At 39.5% G+C, this 27,756-nt stretch overlaps 3 protein-coding genes across 4 annotated transcripts in view; 2 read left to right on the top strand and 1 right to left on the bottom strand.

Moving 5' to 3' along the window:
* Positions 1-223: 223 nt before the first annotated feature.
* ERH (ERH mRNA splicing and mitosis factor) lies at positions 224-7,739 on the bottom strand. The gene is made up of 4 exons (XM_032691575.1): positions 7,602-7,739; positions 4,518-4,605; positions 3,267-3,387; positions 224-723 (listed from the first exon to the last, which is right to left on the bottom strand). Exons 1-4 carry the CDS (start codon positions 7,602-7,604, stop codon positions 621-623), a joined length of 315 nt encoding a protein of 104 aa, XP_032547466.1. The 5' UTR covers positions 7,605-7,739; the 3' UTR covers positions 224-620.
* Positions 7,740-7,887: 148 nt separating this feature from the next.
* On the top strand, positions 7,888-23,866 carry SLC39A9 (solute carrier family 39 member 9). Its single transcript, XM_032690990.1, has 8 exons — positions 7,888-8,080; positions 8,297-8,414; positions 12,238-12,346; positions 15,158-15,349; positions 16,854-16,922; positions 18,028-18,113; positions 19,996-20,130; positions 21,815-23,866. Exons 1-8 carry the CDS (start codon positions 7,932-7,934, stop codon positions 22,043-22,045), a joined length of 1,089 nt encoding a protein of 362 aa, XP_032546881.1. The 5' UTR covers positions 7,888-7,931; the 3' UTR covers positions 22,046-23,866.
* A 2,431-nt stretch (positions 23,867-26,297) lies between these two features.
* The window catches only part of PLEKHD1 (pleckstrin homology and coiled-coil domain containing D1), a 38,506-nt gene continuing 37,047 nt past the window's right edge, over positions 26,298-27,756 (top strand). The window contains exons 1-2 of one of the 2 annotated variants that reach the window (XM_032690988.1): positions 26,298-26,415; positions 26,832-26,882. The gene's annotated coding sequence lies outside the window, so the exon portion shown is untranslated. Of the gene's footprint in view, positions 26,416-26,831; positions 26,883-27,756 lie in introns of those variants that run through there. The other variant, XM_032690989.1, reaches the window with a different exon arrangement.

Below are 27,756 nucleotides of genomic sequence, written 5' to 3'. Positions count from 1 at the left end.
CTGCATTTGCTGTGAGATCCATCAGAAACTACTGATGTGTATTAGGAAGTGAAGTGCATTGGAGAGAATTGCATTCCTGTGTCAATCCTGGAACTGCTCTTGGTTGAGTATACATGTACAGACTGTACATGTTGGTTCAGTCCACATGACCTTTCAAGCCCTATTCCTCAGATAATAGGGAAAAAAGATTTGTGTTTTTGGCAAAATCCATAAAATTCAGCACTCAAATTTAACCAAAGGGTAGTTTTATTTCCCATTAGGACCATCTCAAGGATGTAACCAAATGTTGGAAAGCCCACAGAAGGGCACATACAGCAAATGTGGTGAAGTACAATGTGAACAGCCCCAAGGGTTCAAATAAAGTAGGACCATTAGCTAACTGGAGGAAAAAACCCAAATTAAATCTCCGCAGAAGATGTTGTACTTTCTTCTCCATTTACACTGAAAAAAAAAGACAAATCCAACAAAATCCTTGTATCTCTAACAATACATTCAGTCCTGACTAAAGAGTTTATCAAGATGGCAACAGGATGACTATAATACAAAACGTTCACTACTACACTCTGTACACACCTGTTGTCCAAGCCCTCCCCCAAACCCATGTGATGATGGTGCCCCCATTATTTGCTTGCTTGCTGGGCCTGCCTGCGAAGGAGGACGTAGATCTTCTCCTTTATCCAGTCTTTATTGTACGGTTGGTATGTCTGAGTGTCAGCACGGTAACTAGAAAGAAAAAAAGAATGAATGTTAATCTGCCCTGCAGTACATTTACCAGAAGAACTTCACAAACAATTAAGTGTCCTCAAATGTATGAAGCAGAAAGTTGTGTACAGATCATAAGTAATATCAGAAGTAGATGGGAATTGCCACTTATCAAATGGATTTATCCTGTTCCCTAAAAAAGTTATGCAGCAGATCAGTCTGACCCTGAAATAAAACTATATGTTCCAAGGATTATCGAGTGACTGGATCACAGTGTGTTCACATTTAAATTCATGAATACAATTACTTATGGGAGACAACTAATGGAGAATCTAAGTATTCTAGAGCTCAGAATGAAGAACAGTTCCACCAGGGAACGATCGAATTTGTCTTAAGGAGCCAAACACTTCTTCTACACTTCTTTATTAAGTTTTCGAGTGTTCAGCTTTTGTCTGGAATTTCCTGAAAATTTATAAACCCAAAATTTTCCAGGAGCAAAGGTAGACTCAGAGATGGATGACAAGGGATTCCTGCCAGTTGGCAGTGAGGACAGGCTTGCATCTAACAAGGACACTTCATAAAAGCAAACTGAAAACAAAAACCCACATGTCTTCTTTGCTGCTCAGGGATAGTTGATAAAAGCAGTTTCCTAGCAAGACTAGCAGGGGCCAGAGAATTCAGTTACCCAGGACACTGCCGAATCGAAGCAGAATGAGACTGAAAAATGAAAGCAAATTGCCTGAAATTGCATCTGTGTAGATTCATGACTTTCTTTCTCCCTCATTCATTAAAGTTGAATATTTTGTTCATGAAGATGGTACTTTCAGTGCATACTTCAAGAACTACTAAAATCCTGATCAGTCTTTAAATCTTGGTACACATATTTCTGACCAGGTAAGAAAGGTGAGATGGTCATTGGTAAGAACCTGAATAAAAATCTGAAGTTAACTCAATCCAGAACAATTTACAGTTCTTACCTAAGGAAAACACCCTAAGCACACTGTTTCTAAGAAAGCCTTGTTATTTAAACCTCAGCATGACTTGTTCAAGGCCAAAGAAAGAGTTTATGTTGATAGAGCAGTAGTTCTTGTGCAGTGTAAGAAATGTTAGTTTCAGGAAAAGTTATTGATTTCTATCCCCCACCCCAAATCCACTCACAATGCTATACCACAAGATCAGACAGCAAGTACTTCAGGAATCTCCATGAACACAGGACATGTCTGATACACCTCTTGCTAAGTATGCCATCTGGTGGAAGACTAAAAGCTGAAGTAGAATTTGGCACGACACTGAGTTAACGAGCCTAATTAACAAAGGCAGAGGACTGTACTAGAAAAGAGCTGCTACCTCCGAAAGCAACTGGCGAGCTTTAGTCTGTTAGATAAACTGTGGTTTTCAAAACCTGCATCAGCCCAGCAATATGACACTTGAAAATCAAAGGTGGCAGAATGTCTAGGGTCAAGCTAACTCTGCAGGACCTGTAAGCCCATTTTACTTATTCTACTCAAAACTTTAGCAAATGGCATTTGTAATAAGTCATTACCAGTAAGAAATTTTGTACTGTACATCAGAATACAAAGGAAAACAATCCGATGGGTTTTTTTAATAAATTATTATTTTAAACTGGAATTAACTGGCAAAGTCTGCTCACTGTGCAGTTACACAAGTACTTGCACCAGGATTTCAGCCACAGCAGTACAGCTGCAGGAATGTCTATACCAGAAACTCACTGGCTTAAAAATGTTCTGGAATTTTGAGATTCAAAAGCCTAATACTATGTCTTTTGTTACTTGAATATGAGATTTGTATCCTTATTCCTACGGAATTTCTGCAAAGTTGATACCACTGTCATACCAAACCATTACCTTGAAATTTATGGTATGGAAAGTACTCAACCTAACACTAAGTTTTGTTCTGGACAGTGAAATTTAACATTTGATTTCACAGTGTTGTCAGAATGGAAAGTACTCAAGACCATCTTTGCTTGCCCACAAGTCCGACACACAAATGAGAACTGGAGATAATGTTTTCACGAGAGCATGTAAACAATTAGCTAGGCTCTCTAGAGGATTCATCTGTTCCTTGGTCACTTCATTAGCATTTACAGAAACTTCCATCTTGCCGTATCGTGCTCAAAATAAACAGTTGGCTGTAATGCACTTCTGTAGACTTCTACTGTACCACTAGTACTGCTCTCAGCTGGAAAAGTTCTGTAACTATTCTGCCTCCTTAAGAATCGGACCAACAGCACAAAGGCACATACAGCCCCAATTTAAACAGATTCTAGCAGTAATAAAATGAGCAGCTGTATTAAACTGTTGGATTTCAGTATCTGAAATGCTGTAAGCTTCAGTGTGACTAAAATCCAACTGGAATTGTCATTTTCTAAGCCTTCCTTAGAGATTTCAATGCAGATAATTGGAGTGGGCAACATGTTATGGCAGCTACAATACTGCTGCACTACAGTTATTGCAAAAAACACTCAAATAAAACATGTAAGAGTTTAGAGGGAAGACTTGTGACTTCCCTGAGTCAGTGAAATGGATTTATACAACTGAACTTACACAAGACAGCTGAGGTCTGCCAAGTCATCAATGAAGTCAAACAATTGGCTGATATCATATGTAATGGATGGACTGTTGGGATTCATTCTCTTCAGATGCTCTTCATACATTTTACAGACTCCTACAGAGAAACAAGTTTAACAATGCAATGTGAAAAACTGTATTTGCTGAAACTTCTTCAGCTATTGATCCACAAATATAAGGAAAGTTTAGAGATGAATACCATAAAAACAGAGAGACAGTCAAGATTTTGCAGAGTTGAAATTCTTTTGTTCTAGCTATTTGCATTGAAACGTAATACTATAAAATCAGGTAAGATGCATGGAAAGAAGAGTTTTCGTCATGTAGAGGAGAAAGTTTTAGCTCTATCAAATATATACCTTTCCATGCAGTAAGTTCCAGTGGACACCTAGAACTCCTTCAAATAATTTTGAGACAGCAATTACAACATATATTTCTACTGTACAAAACACCTGAGAAATAGAATGACTCATAGGAATGATCATTATTGATCACAGAGTCAAACAGGGCTACTGAGGTAAGACTGACAGCACAAACCTAAACAGTTTAATTAATTTAAATCAATTTTATTTATTTAAGCTAGCCCACAAATACTTCAGATACATTTGAGAAGAATGTAATATTAAAGTGAGCATAGAGGCTTTACATAGTCTTTATTATGCTTTTGTTTGCCTCGCAAAACTTCCTGGAACATTAATGTTAAGTGAACTACAGCTCTAGTATGTCAATCTTCTTTCCATGCTCATTAGGTGACTCAAAGTCTCACAGGATCTTTACTCTGGCACATACACCAAGAGGCTGTAAGTTATGTATCAACTGCACACAATCCTTTATTTAATATATTATATCCAGTAGTAATCTTTCCTTTACAGTGCTACCACAAAGATTAGTGAGAATTAGGTGCTGATCCTGCAATAAAATGAACTGAAGCAAGTCTGCTGCATGGCCCCGCCAAGAATATTGCATACTCTCACAAACTGAATGTGACTTCATCTAGTTAAATCAAAAACAAATATTTAAGATTAAAAGAAAGTTTTAGGAACAAATAACAACTAGTTGTTCGTTTGCTAGAACATGAGCAACCTAAAAGCATGAGACACTTTTTCAAATTTTTTTTTTGTGAATTACCTTTGAAAAACATGAAGAGCAATTCATTTTCTTACTAAGTTTGACAGTATGTCAAAAATGGTAGTTAAAAACTGGTGTTTAAAACCCCATGTCTTCACCCACCTTCCATGCACTCATTCACCGATTCATAATCAGCGTATGTTCTGCCTTCTGGTCTCTTGGTAGGCTGGACAAGTAGAATTGTGTGAGACTGAAAAACAAAACAAACATCAAGAAAACAGGTTACTTGCACAGTTTGAATTATTTGTGTTTGATTTAAGCAATTTATCTGAAGGAAGCACCAAAAAGCAGCATAATATTAAAACAGTAAACTAGCAATCAAGGACACATTTTCCAAATAGCATTTACTATTCATATAAGCTGGGTTAACTTTTGTTTCCAGTCAGTCCTATCAATCCTTATAGAATTTTAAAATGTGTAAAATCACCAGTAAAGCAGCTACTGTGTTGAAAAAAGATACCACAGAAATAGTAGTTTCTATCTAGACACAAAAGCAAAGCAATAAAGTCAACGTATAAAAGCTACGGCATTAGTGCATTTACTTATTTTATTCCAAATGCAAGCTGTTAGTAAGATTTCAAATGCCACAAATAAAGTGCAAGGAGGGGATTCAACTTAATCACATTGTCAACCTCACCTTTAAGATTTTAACAGCAATAGCTATTTTGAGTTATTCATTTAATTTCAAGGGAACACAAATTATATAACAAATCTGCACTTAGTATTCAAGATTATTTCCTGCAAAACATATGTACTGGGTTTTCACACTTCAATGAGTTTACTGAAACAGTAATTATGGCAGAGAAAACTGTTGTAAATGTTGGAGTCCCTAAGCTTGTTCTTCTGCAGGGAAGACTTAGATGATTGTACACTCTGTGGCTCCCATTATTTCCATAACATTTTTCACTTTGCTACTGCAAGTAATTTGATCAAAGAGCAAGCAAGAATTTTTCAAGTGTACACAATCTGTGATCTAATTAAAAAGGTGCATAGCACAGGAAGTTCGCAAGCATGCTGCAAAAACAGCCATTTCCAGTGCTGCTAATTGGATCCAACATTTTCAGTGCTAATATAAGAGGTGAGCACACAACTAAGAGGTAACTGCAGAGTAAGACATATTATTTGGCTTAAATTAATCAGCTGCTGCCAGAAAAATCCTGAACCATATTTTGAGGGTCAGTGAAGACATCAGTTCAGTGTTTATCACATGCCATGACAGAAGATAGAAATGGCAAATATTAGGATTTACAAGAAATATATAAGAAGAAAACAGGACAAATTCTTGTCCCATGACTGACAGTGTTCTCATGCTTGGAATAAACAGTTTTCAGTTCTTTAAATTCTGTCTCAAATAACACAGCAGTTGCAGAGTCTGAGAAGTCCAGGGAAAAGTTACACGGAGTAAAAGAAGCAGCAAAGACTTCTCCCAGTCAGAAGTGGCAAAAGAGGGGAATTGAGAGCTACACACTGTAATAACAAGAATCATACAAAGCAGACTAGGTCATTTAAGTCCACTGTCATGTATGCCAGAGGACGCTGGATTTGACAGGAATTCTCCAAGGGGGCCAGTATTTGGCTGTTCCTAGTGCACTGCACTTGAACAGGCTTGTCTTGCCAGGGAGTCCAAGCAACTTCTCCAGTACTATCATTTTAATTAGCTGGTCACTGAGGAGCATTAAATTAATCATATATTCTGAATTATCCAAATCTTTAGATTGAAAAAAATTAAAAAATCAGTGAGCCAGACATTTAAGCCAATTCTTTCAGAACTTCACAGTAGAAATTATTTGGGCTTCTGACTTTAAGCTGGATATGGATATACAATATCCATATCAGATAGTGGCCTGGAAAATATTAAAATTAATGCCATTGGGATCATCTGTATCGTAGAATTAATGCTTTTCAAGCATTTTTGGGGGGATCTTCATGTTATTTTACCTTAAGGGGAAAAAAAGAAATTGTTTGATTTGATAAAATTGCTGGTCCGGCCCTACCACGTAGGCACAAAAAATGACAAGTTCAGAAACCTGCTGGAAGTTTCCTCTGACTATTATTACCTGCCCCACTTCCCTAGGTGACACAAAACCAAAACAAGGGAAGATCCATAAACCTTTTTGCATTAGCACCAGGTTACCTGAAAAAGCCCAATATGGACCCTTCCCTGCATTTTCTTTAAAAGCACAAGGGGACTGGCTATTAAGAAGGACAGGTAATGAGACACCATATGTTTATATTATACCAATTCTGAACTTCTACAGAGAACTTTACAAATTGCTCTTGTTACTCAAGGCAGAACTCTGTAAAATTGGTTAAGACAGGGCCGACAGCCAAACCAGAAGGACTTAAAAGCTAGGCAGCATGTGTGCAAAGAGGCTTCCACCAATTGTAGTCTATTAGACAATAAAGCAAAAAAAAAAAAGGCTCCAAAACAATAAAAAAGGAAGACAAACACGGATTGCAAGGGTAAGATGTGCAGTGATACAACTAGCAGTAGCACACTGCAGGCACCTAAATGCCTTTTAGTTCCCTCTGCTAGGTAGAAAAAGTGGTCTAAGGGTCACCCTTCACTCTGGACAACACAGACAAAGCTCGTAGCTGCTCATCCTGGCCGAAGCCAACTGCTTCAATCAAGTGCCAGGCAGATATGGAGCTTCGCTGCAGACCCAGAAGCGGTTTCTTCCCGCCGTGAGGCAACAACTTGCTGCAGCGTATCTTAATTCATTAGGTGAAGGCAACAAACCACGATGAAAGGGAGGCCTTCGAACTTCAGCGTGCCATTCCGACAGCCCACCAACGCACGCTCCCGCCTTTCCCTTCTCCGACCGGAGGGAAGGAGCAGGGACAGCAGCATGGAAAGCGCCAATCAGCCATTTAAGGCAGACTCGCTCGACGAGTGAGACACGAGGGAAAGAGACGCGCTTCCAGCAGCGCCCTGAGAAAGGGGCCTAAGCTGCCGGGGGGAGGCGGGAGCCCCCAGTCCGCCCCTCCACGAGTGCCTCTGCCGCCTTTGTGCCCCCGCCTCGCCCGGCCCTGCCCCGCCAAAACGTGCTGCCGCCCGCCCGGGCCCGCACCGCCGGCCGCGGCCTTCCCGGCCGCGGCCACCCATGGGAAGGGAAGGGAGAGGAGTACAGCTCATGCGGGCGCGGTGGGTCCCGTCCCGCGCGGCGAGTCCCATCCCGCTCTCACCATGGCGGCTCCGCTCCCTCGCACTGCCAGGCAGAAGTGGCGCGCGGCGATCCCCCACAGGCCCCCGCGCCCGCCGGAAGCGCCGTCGCGCCAACGGCCGCCACCATAGAGCCGCCCGCGCCAGAGCGCCGCTCGCGCGCGCGCGCGCACGCGCCCACAAGGCCGGCGGGGGAGACCTCCCCGGAGCGGCGGGGGCGGGGCGGGACGCGCGGCCATCTTTGGTGAGGGTCAGGGTTCTCCCCGCCAGCACGCGCCCTCGCCCGCCATCTTGGGGCCGGGAAGCGCGCGGGGCTGGGCGAGGCGCGGCCCGGCCCGGAAGGGGAAGTTCGGATGTGCCACTCGGGCAGCGGGTGCGGGGCGGGAGCGTCGGTCCCGCAGCGTCCCCTCGTCCCCGCTGTGAGAAGCCGCTTGGGTGCTCACTGTCCGCCTCCTCCTCCCCTGGGAGCGGCGCGGTGCGGGGGAGGGTTCCACTGGCTCAGGTGAGGGCCGGGCCTGCCCGCCGGGGGCAGAGCCTCTCCCCCCGCCCCCCGGCCTTGGCGGGTCTCCCCGCGCACCCCCGGCTGGGGGCACAGCCGGCCGGAGCCGCCGGGCGACAGAGACATGGCTGAGAGCCTCTCCTGGGAGCTCGGTGTCTGCACGGGCTAAGGCGTGCGGCCGGGCGAGGTGGAAAAGTTGCTGTTGAATTTCACTTCAAGGGACCGCACAGAAAGCGGCGAAATGGATGACTTCCCCTCCATCTGCCTGCTGTCCCTGGCCATGCTGATTGCCTGCTATGTGGCAGGAATTATCCCCTTGGCAGTTAATTTCTCCGAGGTAAGACAGCTCCGCCGAACTGCTCGTCGGTTGCTAAGGGAGAAACCAGATGGGGAGATCTCCCAGTAGGAGTTAGCGCTGTCCTTTTGGAAGTCCGGCAACGCTGTTAGGGGCAATGCTGTAACCTTAAAAGGTTTTTAAGGAAGTTCTGAGTGCGATTTTAATTTTCATTCAAAGTTGCTGTGTAAAATTATGCTGGTTTCAGAGTGCGTATAAAAGCCATTTAAACATGCCAAATTCGAGTCGAGCATCTCTGCTACAGGTGCAGCACAGTCTCAGCGTGGAAGGACATGAATAGGAGCTGGACTTGGCTATTCTTAGAATTAGAATTAGAAGCTTGTGTAAGAAATTGCTAAAGTCAGAGATTATCTCTTCTTATGTGCCTATGGGCTACTCAAATTAAGGCTTTCAAAAACGATTCCAAGAATGTTATCAGAAAACTTTGACTGACAATTTTGTTCACAGCTTACAATGCTGAATATTAGATCTTAGCTTTTTGATCACAGTACAAGTTCAAGTTACTGCCCCGGGTAACTCAAAGCATTCTTTTGGAAAAAAAAATATCTTGGATAAATAAGATACTGTTGAGGGAGAGTGAGACTTTCATAGATTGAGTGAGTTTTCAAAACAGTATGGGATTTCATCATTAAGCATATTTGGTCACTGAGGTGATGAGGATTGTTACAGTCTCTGGAAGTCTCCTAATATCCTCTGGTGCCTGAGGGGTTTTTCTCTTTCTAAGTGATGGTTGTTGTATAGAGGTATGGTGTAGTGAGAATTTAGTTGTTCTGAGGTAGTAAGAGTGCTCTTATGGGAAGTTTCCTGTTTCTCCTGGAAGCAGTGCTGCTTTTGGGAAGCAAGGTGCTGGAAGAGATGTTACTTTTTCTTCCATCGAGTCAGAGGGTGGGTTGCACCTGTCCTTTGGTCCCGTTATTTCTAGGAGGCTTTGGGAGCAGTAGACCCTGAGCAGCATGGAAGGAAAGGCTGTTCATTTCAGGAACAGTACAAGTCAGCAAAATGAATTGAAACCTAACAATGTATTCTGAAGTCTTCACATAAATATTTGCAGAGTTCTGTTTAGCCAGTGCTTTGTCTGATGCTTTGATGGGCCTCCCCTTATGTGTCTTCAGTGTTGTTGCTTCCAGCATCTCACTCTTCAAAAGTCACTTCTGCCCTGAAGCCTGTGAAGGGTTTTCTTGTGAATTTGCTGAGAGCACTGCCTTGCATGCTAATAATGTCTCTTTTTTTATTTAATTTTGCATTTTGTCATGTATATATTCAGTAGTCACCTGTTTTCTCTGACTTTATATTCAGTGTTGTTTGAAGATAGGGTTCTTGATCTGCCTTTATGAGGTTTATTTATATCGTTGAATCAGTGGTCTCCTAAATCTCTCAAGGCTTTCAGCAGTGCAGGAATACAGATCTGTTGTGAATCCAAAATTCTCCATAAGCAGTAATCATGTACTTACTAGCCTTTTGTGTGTGTGGTATTTTACCATCAATGTACATGTGTGCAATCAAGTTTATTGTAGCATCTTAAGTTCTCAGAAATTCTTGACTCAGTTTTACTCTTGATTTAAATTGGGTGTCTTAAGAGTTTGCATGCAATGCTGGTTTAAAAGAGGAGCAGAATATCTCTGCAAATATATACAAATCCTAGCTAATCCTGGAAGTGTCTAATTAGAAGTTAGAATGGTTTTGTTAAAAGTGATTGCTTAGGATTCTACAACAAAGATAATTTCAAACTGAAATGACTGGTTGGACTATGCATTCTGTAGTTTGCAAAAAGTTTTGCAGGTAGCCCAAGTGAGTTAAAATGCCTCTTCCTACTGGCCATTTATAATATTTGAGTTGAAAACAAAAGTGAATGCTATACATAATATACTCCAGATGCTGGAGAACAGTGAAATTATTCATTGGTGTTATTACATTCCTTCAGATGAGTTTTTTGCCATGGAAGCTATTACTTGTGTTCTGATTTCATGCTGATTTCTATTATTGTAATTAGATTAGGATATCCTTGAAAGTATAGAACTCTGGCAAAGCCAGGTATGACTAAACGTTGGTGGTAAAAAGGTGCAGACTGTACCGAGCTTCGCCTTCCTTCTGTGTGCAGATGTACCCTTTCAGCTTAATCCTAATTTACAGGACTCAGTTAATTACAGGTCTAATTTAGGGCTAGAAACAACACTGTACCAGTTCTTGAGGCTATTTCTTAAGTTTTAGTCTAAACGCAAAAGTTTAAAAAAAAAGAGTTGTAGCAATTTGAATGTTTTGGTGATATAACAGAGGCCAGCAGTGTTGTCTGTGAAAGTAGGTATGAGTTTTTTGATACGTTCCAGTAAAAGTCTCAGTGCTATGTAGATTTAAAATAAATACTGAGCAGTGAAACAGCTTGCTAATTTGAGGAATTTAAGATTTTTCCCATGGATTTTTAGCACTGTTTACTCTGCTGCTCCTGTTTTTTAACAAGAGACACACAAGTGTGTTTCACTGAAATTGTTTGATTTCTTGGATAAAACTATATTACTTTTGCTCGTCTGTTTAGGCTGTTATTAAATTTCTGTATTTGCCACATCTAAATATTTTGTACTGAAAAGGAGATGGAGTCTTTTCTTGAAACACTAACTTGTTAGTGTGTATTATTTCCATGGATATTCAAAATTCACAGATGCCCAAGGGAAAGCAAGCAGTACTCTGTATTTGCAGTTGTAATAAATCAGTATTACTTTTGACACTTATTCCCTTTTTTTATGTATGTATGCAAAAAATGCTATAGTGTTGCAGGTAAAAATAATTTTTTTCCCTTGTAAGAGACTGTTTTTGCAAAATGATTATGAAAAGTGGATGTTGAAGGTTGTCTTTTAACATAGATTGCCACTGTATAACAATTTCCCAAGTATAGTTATTATATATGGCACTATAAGGTGCATGTTTGCAGAAACTTTACAGGTGTTTTCATCTCTTGCATATTACTATTTGAATTTTCCCCAGTAATGCTGCAATTGTTTCCTTATGGCCACGTTTGGCTTGCTTTCAGAAGGTTAGCTATGCATCTCCCTAGAGCCTCCTACTTCTTCTGTGCAAGTGTTGCCTACTTTGGTGAGACTGAACAATTTGTGTCATTATGGTGCACGGAGGAGGATGGATGGCACACGAAGGGTATGTGGCAAGTGGTTTCCCGTTAATCAGACACTGAGTTCTGCGTCCAGGTCCTCAGTAGTTAAAGTTTGTATTTTGGTAGCATTGAGCATGGGAGATGATGATGATGGCTCTGCCACAAAATGTGTGCTACATGGTTGTTATGAGGACCTAGACCCCCCCGATTGCTCCATGTGATATGAGGGGAGCTCTTACAGAAATCGTGAGAAGTGGCCTCTGCAAACTGTTGTGTTTTAGAGTCTATTAGATGTTCATGTAATTGGATTTTAGTACATGGCTTTGACTTAAGCCTGTCACGAGGAAATGAATTGGTAATTTTATTGATAAAACATAATATAGTGAGTTTGGGAGGAGTGATAAGTCTCTAAGCTTTTTGCCTCAAATTAGAATATAACTAGGAAGATAACCCTAAGTAATAGTACAAGTACTGATAAACTATGTCTGTTTTTTAATCTTGTAGAAATTCTTCCCAAAATATGAGTTAAACTATTATTCTTTGCTATACTATAAAACCATTTTTATGTATTGTTGTTAAAGTTTAATTGCAAATTGTCAATACTAATGTAACAAGTAACCCCCTGTCCCAACCTCTGTTAATAAGGGAGATTAAAGAAAGCATTTTTATTCCTAAAGATGATACTTGTTTTGTACTTGCTTGCAGGAGAGGTTGAAGTTGGTGACTGTTCTGGGTGCTGGGCTGCTATGTGGGACTGCCTTGGCTGTCATTGTGCCAGAAGGAGTACATGCACTTTATGAAGATATTTTGGAGGGTAAGAACCAAACCCAGATGGCCTCGCTCAAGGGTTTGCTCTCCATTCAAATTTAATTCTGAATAGACGAATTTTCTCCTGTAATGTTATGGCTAGTAGTTAATACAATTGCTGTGAACGTTTGCATTTTTTAAAGTTTTTTTCACTAAACGGGGCATACTGTTCACATATGACATCTACAATTTGCAGTTTAGAGCTACGTGGTCTGTAACTTTGTTTAGTTTGTGGAGAAAAGAGACCATTACTGCAGAAATATTCCCAGAAGTATTATATTAGTAATATCAGAAGTATTTACCTAGAAAAAAAAGAATTTGTCTGTGGCTTCAGACTCCATGTCTAACTCACAGTATCATGTCTAAAGACACTACTGTCTAAAGACAGTCTATCAGTAAAGATATTTCAAAGGGTCAGAATTAAAGGGGTATTACAGATTTAACTACAAAAATTATTTCTAGTATTTTTCTTAGAAAAGTAGGATATTCAAAGTTAAGCTTGTGAGAACTTAACAGCTTTCTTTTGTTTGTTTTTTTTTGTTTGTTTTTTTAAATTCACCTATTTACATAATTAAACCTAGAAAGGTGCACCTAAGGGAAACATTGAGGTGTATTCATAGAGCTGGAAAAACAAAAGGAAGAAGGTCTTTGTTTTCCCATTTTCAAGTGTAACTTAACTCTGAGGCTGGTTGCTTGCTATCAAGCATTTGAGTGTTTTTCATTGATACAAAAGTAGTTTACTGTTACTTCTGTATTTACCCACAGGCCACAGAATAAATAACTTCTAATTTTTGACCTTGTAGGCTAAGAGCCAACAATAAATCATGACTTGGATTATTCTTTGATCATAAACCTCTGTCTGTGTGTATTGAAACCTTGGTTTGAGTGCTACCAGTTTCTGATCAAGGATTTGAACGTGACGAGAGTCCTCTTCATGGTATAATGCTAACAGTTGCTTTGTGAGGGAAGAGAAATTAATGTGCATCCTTATCACCTGCATCCTTATATTGGACTGTGATGCACTGGAGCTTTGCACATGGGTTGTCTGTTTTCACTTCATATTCAAAGAATAAATTTTTCTTGAGTTTGCACGTAAATACAGGAAAGTTGCTTCTGTGAATAACTGTGTTCTAAGTGTAGGGAAAGGACAGGAGACTTTATGAAAACAATTACCATTAGAGATTGCAATACCATCATTAGGTCTATCAGAGAAACACAGAAGAAACATTGTCTTAGTAGCACATTAAAAGGGTTTACAAATGTTAATTGAGCCTGCAAAACGTGATTATTAAGCATTGTCCCTGTTCTATAGTGGAGGCAACTTGTACATGAATGGTAGGCAGTTCAGGGCTTTGCAGAACAGCATGCAACTCAAACATCTGGCTTGAGGTATCAGTTGGGGAAATAGATTTACTGTCTCTTCTCCCATTGGAAACACCTGAGTAATACTGTTTGCAAAGCACCTTACCTGCTGTGGAAGTACAACTATGTATAATAACAAGATTACCAAGGAGCATTAAATGCATCTTCTGTATCACTCAAAGGGCTTTCTAGCCTGATGTCTTGTCTCTGCCAGGGACCATAAGGGGAAATACAAGAAAAGGAAAAGAATATATGGTTCAGGTGAGCAGTGTCTGAATCCAAGAGGTCAAATATTACTGTGCTCTATATGGTAGCTGAGAACTTAATTCAAAATTTTCTATTCCTGATCTTTGGTTGTACCTTTTTAACAGTGGGAGCATTTGGGAGAAGAAGGCTTTGCCATGATTATTCACTTGTATCAGCTGGAAACAATACCTAGAATTTTGCTAAAAAATAGCTGTATTAAATCTCTTTCACATAAATGTAGTAGGGCAACTCTTAGCAATCTTTGCTGGCCAATACTAAAGAAGCTATGTGCTTCTGGACATCTCCCACTGTGTCAGATGGGATTGCAGAAGCAGATGTTTCCTATGATCATAAGCAAGGTTGGAGGATCTTGTGCATCTGTCTTGGGAGCTTCTAGGCCAAAGACTACTAGAAATGTTAAGTGCGTGTGCTGGAAAAACTTTCTCTTTTAAGCCTGTGTGAATTCAGAGCAAGTGCTGCAATTTATGTTGAAATTGGTGGGAATTTTGTGTGGCATTTGCTCGTGATAAAGATCACACATGCTGGGTAAATGGCAGTCTGTAAAAGTTGGTAAAGCTATAATATTACATCTCTGCTTTTTAAAAGTCATTGCAGGTGGAGACATTTGTTGCTGTTACTAATCTATGAAATATTTGAAAATGTTTTAAAATTATGAACTGTGCACCAAATAAAGCATTTTCTACACAGAAACTTAATTAAAAACCTGTTGAGACATCATCTTTTCTATTCTTAGATTTTAGACTCATTTGGAGCTCGTCTGATTTCAGGGTAGCTCAGTGAGATGAAGTAAATGTCTTGGGGAGGGCATGGACAAGCTTTTATTTTCTCACTTAAATGAAGATTATGAAGTAACTGCTTGAGAGTATCACTGAATATTGACAAAATTGGCAACTTCAATTAAAAGGGAATTATACAGCAATTTTTATCAATTAATTTCTATTTAAAGTGCAGCATTTAAACAAAGTAGCCTGGCTTATCATGTATTAATGCTTTACTTGCTTTTCCATGCTGAAGATGTATGAGGAGAGACCAACCAGGCTTCCCAAAAAAGATCATCTAAGAAAGACCTTAAATAAGGAGTTCTGTGTATTGTCCAAGAAAGTGTAAGGAAGGCTTTCAGCAAAGGAGGAAAAAGGTGGCCATGTCATGTTTAGTCCTGGCTCCTAATCTGTTTGCTTGCCTGTCACAGGGAAGCATCACCCGGCGAGCGAGATGCAGCGAGTGGTTGAGTCTGAGAAGGTAGCAAAAGTCGCGGTTGTACCCGAGTATGGCCATGACCATTCCAGGTTGCATGCCTACATCGGTGTATCCCTTGTCCTTGGCTTTGTCTTCATGCTATTGGTGGATCAGATAGGCAGCTCTCATGTGCACTCTACAGATGGTAAGTAAAGATTCAATAAGATTGAATTAGATTTGTTAATTCATTTTAATTACCATGTTGTGATTTTTTTTTTTTTTGAGTGCTACCAGATTTAATTTGTCCAGAATGTTTCAGTAGGTGCTTTACAAACATAAATCAGGGTCCATGCGAAATGTTTATGCTGGAACTATATCCCGAAATTCAGCATAGTTTGAGAGCTTGCTTCTCTAACATGAAATAACAGTATGAGCACATATGGTGTGGGGGTGAAGGGTGACTTGACACTTGAGTTATTGTCTGTTTTACAGTATCACCCATAGGGGATTTCTTTGGCTTTCCAAAAAACTTCAGGTTAGTCTTATATTCATTTACTTTTTCCTACATAATTGTCATACATATAGGTAAGCTTTGCAAAGAACAGGTTATCTTAAGTAAGAATGCAGAAGGGATTGGAGGTAAGCTCTGGTCCTTTACTGTAACTGCACAGCTGGACCTCCCACACTAGTCTAGAGCTTCACTTTCACTTACTTTAAAATATCTCCTGCTTTGTCTAAAGGTTTGTCAACTTCTTGCAAGACTACAGTTGCCTTTGTTTACTGCCTGAGGCTTAATACTCAGACTGTCACTTGAAATACACCAAAGGTGTTCTGTCATTTGAGAAGATATTTTATTGCCTTTAGCTGCTCATTTTCTCCCACATAATTGCCTCTAATGATGGAATTTGGCCCTCAAAAATTAAGGAATTGATCTTAAAGGAGAAGTAAAACACACAAAGGGGGGGGGATATATTTTGTTGGGACTCCTGGCAGTTCACAGTGTAGCTGTGCAAATGCTTGTATGGGGTTAGTGTGGTGGGACAGATGGAAGGCCAGTGCGGGGTCTGTGTCACCCTTGTGCTCCTGAAGAAGTGTAGATGGAACCACGGCCATGGCTAGCTGATTTTCAAAGCTTTTAGAAGGAAACAAGGGCAGTAAGGATGTCGGGAAGATGCAGGTGAGCAACTGTCAGAAGAATCCTTGGTTTGTACAGGTTATAACCCTTTTCTATGTTTCTGATCATAGCAAATACCAGAAGAAAATTTAATTGTGTCTGTGTTAGATATACACACTATAAAATAGGATATTAAGTAAAGTTTTATCTAGCCTGTACCTCTGTCACTGGAAATGAAGTAGTGGTTTTTTAATGTTTTTTTAAAGCTGCTGGAGAAAAAACACTTTTCTCTTGAAGCAATGTCTTGCAGTTTTGTTATCTCCCAAGTGGCTAGATATTACTTTGTCTAAACTAGAAAAATTCTGTAGGCCAGAATGGAGGTATAATGTAAAACGTGACTCTCTTTGAGTGTGTTTAGTATTAGTCAATCCAAAACAAATTTAAAGGAAATGTTCTTAGTGGGTATCTCCTCATGTTTGACATGAGTATACCATTGCCGTCAGCCAAGTGCAGCTTATGGAATTAATTTCTCATTCTTCCAGCATCATTTATGTATTTGATCCCTTTATATTAACTTTTCTCATGATTGTTTCAGATCCGGAAGCTGCAAGATCAGGCAACTCCAAAATCACCACAACACTGGGACTAGTAGTCCATGCTGCAGGTAACGTGGGATCTATTGTTAGTGCTTGACAAGGACATCCGTTGCTGTGTGGCTCATCTTTGGATGTGGTGGACACACTTGGGTTTTGCATTTGAAGGTCGCTTTTTATTAAAAAAAAAAAAAGGCAGAGCAGAGAGAACTAAGGATATTCCCAGAATTAACTGGGAAAATACCAGTTCTCAGATGTTCCACAGAGTTTTATTTGGGTACAGTATTTTCACTCTTTTATTTTTCCCATTTGAAAGGTTGTGTGATGCTCATTCTCTGCCACCTCAGTTCCTTTGCTGGCTCCTCTAGCTGCTGAATTTCAGTACATGCTAACGCATTTGATAAGTAGTATGAAACACCTTTGGGTTTGCTTGTTGGATCACCTGTGTTTTTTTTAAAAATACTAATTTAAAAAATAGTATCTTGTAGGAAAAAAGACGTAAGGTGGAGCACAAAGATTTAACTGAAACGCAGTCCGACTTGCAAGGACTGACTGTGCATGTGTTGCAGTCAACCCATGCAGAAATAATTAGATCATTTTTATTCTTGATTGATATGTAGTATAAATATGATGCTTTTTAATCTTCTGCTGAGGGTTGCTGTCTAGAGAAGTCAGATGTTGATCAAAAAGATACTTCGTCACTAAACAAAGTGTCTATATATTAGGGAATAATATTGTATCCATTTTCTGCTTCATTTAGACAATATATGTTAAATGATAAAAAATTATTTACAATAGTTATATTTGAAAAATCATTTAAAGGGTAATAATAAAACAGATTTTTTTTTAATTTAGACAGGAAGCTTGTTCTACTACAGAAGACTAAAACAACTAAACTTGTTTCCTGGTTCTAATTTGAAAGGATGTATCAATACTGAGTAGATTCTCAGTATGGTTTTCATGGTCTTGGGAAATATGAGACAGCTCCTGTTGAGGGTTGTCTGATATTTTGAAATCTTGTGGCTTAACAAACAAAGGCAAGTGTTGAGTTGCTGTTGTTAATGGCATTTTGAATAACAGAAGTTCTTAAATCAACATGGTTTTTACTGTCAGCCGTTGAGGGGGTGGGGAAGCTCATGTGGAGGAATAATCCATGAATTTGCACTCCTTTTTCAGCTGATGGTGTTGCATTGGGTGCAGCAGCTTCTACTTCTCAGACTAGTGTCCAGTTGATAGTGTTTGTTGCAATTATGTTGCACAAGGTAAGTCATCATCCAGAAAAATCTTACTTGCTCTTCAAAAGACTACTAAAGCCCAGAGGAATTGCTAAAGATCTAAAGTTTCCTCAGTGATGTAATGCCATTGAAATAAACAGGTTAATAGTACAGTTTCAGGGACCAAAAAGCACTGGTGTGATGTATGATGGAAAAATAAATGATTGATGCTAGGTCTGAATGGGTTACAAATGAAAGAGAAATCTGACTGCCTACTGCCTACCTTGGTTGCAGTGGTTGGGACAAGTCTCCCAGAGTCTCCCAAAAGTAAGGAGAGAATAATAGCTCATGAAGAAATGTCAGCTTCACACTTCTTCAGAAGCTAGTGTGGTAGTGTTTGGTTGTTTTAACAAACAAAAGCCCTATAGATTCTTACTGCTGTAAGAGATGTATCCAGAGAAGTGAAGCACAGAAATATATGCTAGGGCATTAAAGGAGGAAAAGCAGTTTTATGCTGATTACAAATCTTTTGGTTCTGTGATGTTCTTAAGAAAATGGAAAGGATATTAATTTTGAAGGGTTTTAGTGTTTAAAGGGTTAGTCTTTTGAAACCACTCAATATCAGTGTACTAAATTACAGCTTCTAGTTACGTCTGTTATTGTAGTAGTTTCAACATCAGTCATGTGCGATGACTGCAGGAAAAAATATTAAATATGTTTCTGCTGGTAACAAGCAAACAGTAGCTCTTGAAGATGGGAAGATCTTTCCTTAATACTTGTGCAAATGTAAAGGCTCTAAATATACATGTGCAGATGCCTATTTGTCTTGTGGTAACACACGCATGGATTACAGTAGATAGTCATACATTATTGAATAACTTGCTTGTATAATTACACGTTCAAAATGTTAGGGAACCCACATCTAGTATGTCTTTTCTTCAATGTTCATACAAGAAACTCTATGAAGGCTTATGTAACCCTTTTCAGAGGTGGTGATGTCAACGTCACATCTTGCGTGAAGCTTAATTTATGGCTGTTGCTAATTGAAACTTTTGTTATTCTTAATGTTCAAATTAACTGACTTCTGAAGTTGTACAAATTTAGAAGAGGAAAATGACTCCTATGAAATATTTGGTATTTGAAGGGAAATGTATTTCTTCTTTGGTGTCTTTTTCCTACTCTTATCCTGATTGATGCTTTTGTCTTTCTCATCTTTTTTCTTTCACTCATGGTTTCCATCCTCTATGTTTAAAAAAAAAAAGATTATGTATAAAAATGCTCAATGCGTTTTAGCGTCCTACATAAAAAATGTCAGGGTGTATTGCTATTGTCTTTATGCAAGCAAAGATATAGTAAATTTCGTGAGTAGTAGGACAGCTACAGAAACTGGATGCCAACAGAGAGAGAAGGGATTATTTGTTTGCTACCTGGTGGGAACAGGAATGAAACTGAATGATGAAGTAATCAAAAGACCTCTTAAGTCTTTGTTAAGATGGAGGCTGACAGTTACCTGTCTTTGGGCAATTTTTTCCCTCCTTGTGTTAATTTTTTAGAATTTTTCTGCTGTAGATAAAGAAACTCTCTATCTAAGGATGTGTAGTAGTAACAAGAAAAGAAATTACCTAAGTTAATGGAAACTTGGAGATTATAGCAATGACTCAAGTCAGAATGAACATTTTAATATTTATAATGACTACACAGGTATGTGTTTTCTGGTAGCCAGAGTGTGAGTTTCCATTAGGTGCAGTTATTAAGATGGGGTGATCTGCAGAACTGACGGTTGATTTGGGTTAACTGCAACATACTAGTGCCCGTCCTGAATTTCTGCCAATTCAGTACATTTCATAGTAAGTTGTATTTCAACTTTTTCCTCATATTTCAGGGGGTTTTAGAACGTATTGTATTACCAGCGTGTATTGTTTTTTTGCAGGCACCAGCTGCCTTTGGCCTGGTTTCCTTCCTGATGCATGCGGGGCTAGAACGGAATCGAATTAGAAAACACTTGCTGGTCTTTGCATTGGCAGCACCTGTTATGTCGATGGTGACATACCTAGGGCTAAGCAAGGTAGGTCTGTGATCTTGTTCTGCCCAAAATCTAGCTTAGTGCTGGAGTCTGGGGAAAGGAATATCATGATTTTCATCTAACAAAATTCCAAACTGCTTGAAAAATTTAGCAGAATGGAGATTTTAAAAAAAGCTGATGAAAAGGTAGCAACGTGAATGCACAAAACAAATAACCCATGCTTTCCATCAGAGTCAGTGACATAACGCCTTTACAGAGTTTTGTATAGCTTTTTTAAAAAGTCTGATTTCTGTCTTTTCTACTTTCTGCTGCTCCCCACTGAGAACAACTTACTCATATACCAGGTTTTATCAGATGCCTGCTTAACTATGTAATTTTCAGCATTGTTGCATGCATTCTTCTTTTAATGTGCAGGTAGAAAATAATCTTTGCTAGTTTCCCCTACCATCCCAGAAGTGGTCCTCTGTGTTCAAAGGCTGCGTCAGAAGTTGAATCCTCAGCTAGAACAGCCTTTTTGCCTCTCTTACTCCTTAAAGCATAGTCTTGTCTTGGGTCTATACAACAAATGGCCTGTGAAATGAGCCACTGCACATGGGTTTATCATCTCTGTCCTAACTAAATGTTTCTGCTTCTTATAGCATATCTTTTGACAGTCCTGTATTTCCAAATTGCTGTGGGTCATGCTGGTGACACACTGTGGGGATGTGTTGTAAAGAGAATAACGTGATCTCACAAAACCCAAGGCATGAGAGGAAAGATTAAATAGATCATCCGGGCTAATCCCTTTACTTGCCAGAGAGGAATTATATTTGACATTACAGTGCAAGAGGCAGCAGAAAAAAGGGTTGGGTTTGTAAATGGAAATAAGAATTCTGTTTGAGCATTCTTTTGAAGCATGCTCATCAAGAGTTGGGTTTGCATTTTGCACTTCAGCAAGAACAGAGAATTGATAAGGCATCAGGGCTGTCACAGGAGTTTTATAGTTCCAGATGAAGATGTATCTTTGCTCTTTGAAAAAATGACCCAAGAATATACCAGAGAACTAAGATCACACCAGAGCTGAAAAGTGTTCAAGAAGCATGTGAATCTGATATGAGTGGGTTTGCATTTCATTACATTTACTGATGTGTAGTGTGATCTTAATCCTAGTATGAATGTGAAGAGGTGCTCAGTTTTGATCTGGAAGTTGCATTTCTTCATGAAGTTTGCATGGAAATTCTGGAAAAGTTTTGGGGGTTTCCTGCTACATACAAATGAAATATTGAATGAGTGATGATTTGGGACTTGGGTATGAACACCAGATATTTAAAGGCTAACATCTTATTTGAACCCTTTGTTTAGAAAAAGTGGTGGGGGGAAAGCAATCTTGAATGTTCTTCCTAAAATTTTGGGCTTTGCAATATCAACTTTATTTTTTTTCAAAACATGTTTTGTATGTTGTGAGATGGTCAAACAAGATGCTTCTGCACAGACTGTGACTTTTTTTCTTTTGCAAGAAGTCCAAAGTGAAGCAACTTGGATGAGGAGTGTCTTTCTGCCCACCGCAACTTTAGAGTGCCTGTTACTACATGTAAGGTGCAGGACACAAAAGAACATGCTAAACCATTGTCACTGTGAGAGAAGAGAGTTCATAGAAATCCTGTTGTGTCTGGACATATACAGAATTTTTTTTTGTTACCCATTGAAGAACTTCTGCTTATCCTCACTTTTGCTCTTTGTGTTTCAGAGCAGCAAAGAAGCTCTTTCAGAAGTCAATGCCACTGGAGTTGCTATGCTGTTTTCTGCTGGGACTTTTCTTTACGTTGCCACAGTTCATGTCCTTCCAGAAGTAGGAGGAATTGCTCATAGCCACAAACCTGAAACAACTGGAGGAAAAGGACTCAGTCGTCTGGAGGTGGCAGCCCTAGTATTAGGATGCCTTATTCCTCTAGTTTTGTCTATTGGACACCATCACTAAAAGCTCAGATTTCACTGTTCTCCTCCTCGATCTGACATGAGCAGTAAAATGTCGGCTGCTCCCTTTACCATTGTCTCTTACCCATCATCCATCCCATCCACTGTATGGAATTCAGAGGGAATTTTGATTGCAAAATGAGGAATACTAGGAAAGTTTTTAGTGTAGCAAAATGTACTTTGGCAGCTTGACGTAAATTCTATGTAACTTTCTCTTCTGAAGACATTTGCTATTTTAATTGCTACTTCTGGCCCTATTCTCAGGGAAGATGGAATTTGAAGTTTAAGGAAGGTAAGCAGGGAAGAACATAGCAACTCATCACGAAATTGCAATCACCAAAGTATCCTGCAGTTCAACTTTCACAGCTGAAGGCAAAAACCATGGATTGCTGCATTATGAAAGGTTGAAGTCTTACTGATGAAGAAAGGGGCTCTGCTCTATCAGTTCTGCGCTGTCCTGGCAACATAACTGGTCCTCGTGTTGTTTGTCACTAATTGTATTGCAGCAATGGGCTACACTTGGAACTCTGGATAACACTGCTGTTGTCACAGAAGAGTCACTTGATAGGAAAGAAATTATGTAGACAAAGTGTAGGATTAGACTAAGAATCAGCCGGTTAAGAAAGTGCAAATGAAACAGTGTATTCCATTATTTAAGACAAAGGATAGAAGCAAGAACAGTGTTTTGATTGTTTATGCAATGGTTAATAAATTCTAAAAAGGCACTATTTCTTGGGAGATGGTCTTCTTCCAAGTCAGTCATGTGTTAAGCACCAAAAATGTTAGCAGGAATTACATCTAGGGTACTATGATTACACTACTGCTTCTATTGAGAGAAATACCAGTAGTGCCCTTTGAAATAGAGCTGTTCTGGGCTCTGGGGAGTAGAAATCTGATGGAGACAGCAGTTAAGGGACCAGAGAACTTTACTAGCTCATTTTCAAAAGTCCGAACTGCTGAAATCAGTGGAGGGCTGTGTGAGTTTTTCACTAAATAAAAGGTATAAAGGATAACAAAGCTAGATGTTTAGTTAAATATTTATGCTGCAGATAGAGTACAAAGTGTTTCTAAAGCAGTTCTGAACAAAAAAAACCCAACAAACAGAAAACCAAACTGGTGGGTTCCCAGTGGACTTGTTAGACATTTTGTTCTTCCTTTGGGAATTGTTCATTCACCTCTTATTGAGAAGCATTAGTTTTGGTGAATGTACTGAAGGAATTATTGCCAATTCGTGATGTCTGTCACTGCAGAGGAGTGGTGAAAGAGCCCTCTATTTCCCAGGCACAGCTTTGTCTTGTCAGGCACCATTTCTCTTATGCAGAATATATTACACTCTAATAGTGCATTGAAAAGTCAGGAGTTCTTGACATGCACAGAATCAGCATAACATTCTTTCTTTAGGGGAAAACTTTTTAATGCCATACCTGTTTTAAACTGTACTTTGTCTGCACTTTTTAAAGATAACATTGCCAAATATGTTTTTCTTTTTGGTTTTTTTGTTTGAAATGAATTGTCAAGGCTTGAAATATCTTCTTAACTGAAGTGCTTCTTGTTTCCATTTGAATGAGTGTCTGTTTTTGATGCCATTTATTACTTATGCTACACAGCCCATTGTGCCTCATAACTTCTTCACATTTTTGTCATTGTTCTGTTTGTCTGTTAATTCAGTAATGGGTATGGCCTGGCTCTTGGACTGCTGGTTGCTTTGTCTGTTGGCTTTCTAACAATACGGGTGTATCCCAGGATTGAACCTGGTATTGATTCTGAGGAGGGCTTGTTTATTTGTGTCTTTTACTACATAAAATCCATGCAAAATTATTAAAAATCATTTTTCCCCATGAGACAGTATTTTCAGGTAGAATTGGTGTTTCAGGCCTAAACAAGCATTTTTTGCATTAGACCTTCAATGCTGTGTTCTGAAAAGCCACTGCAAAATTAATGACGTGGATGAGATCCTCTCCTGTGCAGTCTTATATGGTCTTGTTTGGTTTTTTACAACATATATATGCAATTAGTAAGTTACTGGTTAAAAAAGTTCAGTGCAACAGGTTTCTAGCATGTGCAAATGATACACAGGGATGTTTACACCAGAGGTCCCAGTGTCCTTCCTAATTTCTCACTAGTTAATTTCTTCCTTGATAATCTCACTATTTTACCTTGCTTAATTTTTCCATATAAGTGTTTCCAAACCTGGAGGGTTTGCAAGAGCAGTAACAGAAGCAGGAGATAGCTTAGTGCAGCACTAGGTGCTGATGTTTAGTAAAGCAGTAAATTTTTATTCTTTGAGCTCTTATCTATCACTTGCATGTGCACCTTGCCCTGGGAGTTAAGGGGGCAGACTGCATTCCACTTCAGCCTCATTTTGTGTGTAACAATAGCAGTGGTTTAGGGAGGTATATAACTAAGGTCCTATTCTATGCCTTTTGTTCCAGTGTTAGAGTATGTGGATAGTACCTTCTTTTAAGGATCAGTGTGTATTGACCAGGACGTGATTTCACTGCTAATGTTACCTCTGACATATTAATCGTAGGTGCCACTGTTAAAAGATCTTGTCATCCTTCTATTTTCCTGCCCTTCAGATCATGTTTCCAGTTTCTGGAGCAACCTTCAGAAATAGTAATACTCAGTTTAATGATTCATGAAGTATAGAATCCAAGTTATAGCAGCAGGTGAGGGATTTTGAATGAAAACATTGGCAACCTAAAATTGGCACAAAAATTTTGATAACATGCTTTTCATTGTGGCACTTAAGTGATAGAAGACTTCTGTGATTTTTATTTTTTTTCTTATTTAGAAATGGCAACAGCATTTTGTTTTGACTGCCTCTGTTATCTCTGTGTGGAATTATTATTTTAAATTTTGTAACTGAAACTGCAGTGACTAAAGAAACTTTTGGTTATGTGATAAGGAGAATGTAAAATTTTGAATTATCAAACCTTTCCAAATTGTTAGTACCAGATAGAGGATTATTTTCTTGAAGCAGAGTATTTTAATGAGTTAAAAGAAATGGCCCATTTTATTATAACCTTTTTTTTACCTATCTCCCCATCTGTCACAGTAAATCCAAGCATTGAGTGTAGTGAGGGCCATCTGGTATCATTTTCTACTCCTCGGGGGACCTTGGTACAAACAAATTCCTCTTACTCTCTCTGTAATAGCCATCTCTGCCTGTTTTTTCTTCTGTGAGGTAGATGGCAGCAGGTCTAGCAGGTAATGTTTAAATGTCCCCCTTTCCTTCTGTAAATCCCTCCAGGAAATCCATAATCTTGTCATCACCTGATTTTTTCAGTTAATGATTTCTTAATTGGCAATAGGAATTGGACTAAAGCTATTTCTGTTGATCCTGGTGTGTTCAAGTACTTTCCCTACTGTTCTAATGCTTTTATTATTCCTTATATAAGGAAGGGAAATACTTCTTTTCCAGCACTCGATGACAGATGCAGAAGCTGTACTGACATTAATTTAAGTGAGGATGGCAGAGCTGTCACACCTAGACAAGACTTTTTGATTTTTGTGGCTTGTCAGATAGCTGGGTGTTAAACACAGAAACCCACTGTTGACTTCAAAAAACCATTTCCAGGTGGATTGTGTAAAAGGCTAGTATTACCCAAGAGGCCCAGGAAAACCACTATGTTTATTCAGGAACTAGTTCAGAGCCTTCAAGGAGCTTTTGACAGTAGCAGATGTGTCCGTGTGGCATCAGCTAAATGCAGAATAAGAGAGATGCTGTGGAATAAATGTTCCTGCTGGTCCCTTCCTGTTCTGTGCTGGGACTTGGGAAGAAGAGGAGGGAAGCGTACTTGCATTCTTTTGGGGGTGGAGGGAGGAGGAGAAGTGATTGCAGATTGGTGGGAAAGTTTATGATGAATTTCACATTCTTCATGATGAATTTCAGATTCCTGTTCGCATCAAACTTCTTTTAAAAAATAATATTTTTTTCTTATATCTCTCAGCAGCCTTGGCTTTCCAGGGAAAAACATTGCGTGGTCATTGCTGTTTACCTGACTCCATGTATGGAACTGTAATTTTAATGTCTTTTTTCCAAACCATTTGTACACAAAATCATTCCATGAATGGCTGCCTTATAATTTTTCCACTTTAATTGTGAATGGTTAAAATAATGTTGCCGTTTTCAATTTGTTTTATTATATTAAATTTTTACTAGGTGCAGTGCTTCGGAGTTGGCTTGTCATTTACTGCATGGGGTTTTGTGATAGCTCTGACAAAGAGAAATGGGATGCGAGCGGGGCAGACGGTACATTTTATTTTTGTGCAAGTGTTTGCTGCTTTTCGTCATGATGTCTGAGCACCTCCTGGAAGCCTGGACTGAAACTGCATGTTGGGAGGCAGTCTAGCAGGTTGATTTGGATATAGGTATGAATGGGTTTAAAGGTATTGATGCAGACATGATTTGACAGCTCTGCTTGAGAGGGGCATTTGGCAACTGCTGTCTCTCCCAGGGTTTAGGAGTTGGCATTGCCCCAAAGCTGCTGTCTCTTCCCCCACCCACAGGGAAATCTCTCAAGCTTACTAGCAGAGACCTCTTCGGAGGGCCACAAGGAGATGATTGCTGCAAGGTTACTCCGTGCCACTGGTAAAAGGCTGGAGGACTCCAACCTGTACTCTCAGTTGTGTCAGTCCCAAACCCAAAATGCAAATGCTAAGTCCCTGCATTCTTTTTGGGGACTTTGTGACAAAGTAGCCTTTCACATACATATATGTGCTTTTGTGGAATTTGGATTAAAGGTCAACTTTGAAACCCACCCCACTTTTTGTTCTTGTCTTACGAGGGAAACTGCTGGTGAAATCTTTCTTGCCCCTGTTATGTGGTTTGTTGTTGGGTGTTTTGCCTCCTCTTCTTGCTGTTTCCAGGCACTGAATCACCACTCGGATTTCCTTGTAGCTGCTCTGTGATCCTCCTGCTTACTGTTTACAGCTCTTCAGTGTTTCTCTGCCTTCATTGTTAATGCAGTTTTTCTGTTAGGCAGCTCACCTTCCTCCTGCAGCCTGTTGAGCCATAGCTATCTAAGTGTTCTCTCTTATGCCAGTCACGGTGGTTGTAACTGAGAAGGGATTGTGCTCTTGCTGTGAAGAAAAACTGTCTTCTCAGGCTCCTGAATTTCTCTGAGTCTTATTTGGCTCTGACATAAATTTTAAGTGGCAAAGTGTAGTAGGATATTAAATTTTTGTAGTAGTCTCTGAGGTGCTCAGGCAGGGGTTAGGAGGAGTGCTTGGAAAATTAATTCTATTTTGTTATCAGAGCTAAAGCTTGCAGGGCAGTCTGTGTTTTTTTTCCTATAAAACACTTTATGCCACATTTTTAGGGTTTGCAGATTTTATTAAGAGATTTTTGAAAAATCCAGTGAGTTGCACGTTGTGTGCTGTCATTATAGAAGGGGCAAACTTTTAGAAAAAGACATTTAATGGTTTATTAACAAGATGCAACTTTAAAGAATGGCCACAGTTAGGCACCTTTGACTTTGTTACTTTCCCAGACTTGGTTGGGACTAGATTTAACATTTTAAAGCACATGTAGGGCACAAATCAGTAAATGAATTGGAAGAGCAAAGGGAAAGGTGCTTGTCTCTTGCCAAAGCATGTCCCATTGTGTGTATTATATTAGGGGTTTATAGAAGAAAATTATTACTGCTGCAGCATCGTATTGCTTCTGCCAGGATTTAGGACAAGGATGAGAATCAGTTGGGATACTTGGAA

This window comes from Chiroxiphia lanceolata, chromosome 6 (genome assembly GCF_009829145.1).
Source record: "Chiroxiphia lanceolata isolate bChiLan1 chromosome 6, bChiLan1.pri, whole genome shotgun sequence".
In the NCBI taxonomy this organism is placed as follows: Eukaryota; Metazoa; Chordata; class Aves; order Passeriformes; family Pipridae; genus Chiroxiphia; species Chiroxiphia lanceolata.
The sequence above is the reverse complement of the archived record's forward strand: the minus strand, read 5'-3'. Positions and strand labels throughout refer to the sequence as shown.

What these genes read in the sequence shown, in the direction of transcription:
- ERH (XM_032691575.1), bottom strand. An exon ending in GGTGAATGAGTGCATGGAAG is followed by an intron (nt 3,388 to 4,517) that starts GTGGGTGAAGAC and finishes GTTTCTCTGTAG; the next exon opens with GAGTCTGTAAAATGTATGAA. An exon ending in GCAGACCTCAGCTGTCTTGT is followed by an intron (nt 724 to 3,266) that starts GTAAGTTCAGTT and finishes TTTTCTTTCTAG; the next exon opens with TTACCGTGCTGACACTCAGA.
- SLC39A9 (XM_032690990.1), top strand. Translation starts at nt 7,932, where the DNA reads ATGTGCCACTCGGGCAGCGGGTGCGGGGCGGGAGCGTCGGTCCCGCAG. An exon ending in TTGCAATTATGTTGCACAAG is followed by an intron (nt 18,114 to 19,995) that starts GTAAGTCATCAT and finishes GTTTTTTTGCAG; the next exon opens with GCACCAGCTGCCTTTGGCCT. An exon ending in CATACCTAGGGCTAAGCAAG is followed by an intron (nt 20,131 to 21,814) that starts GTAGGTCTGTGA and finishes TTTGTGTTTCAG; the next exon opens with AGCAGCAAAGAAGCTCTTTC.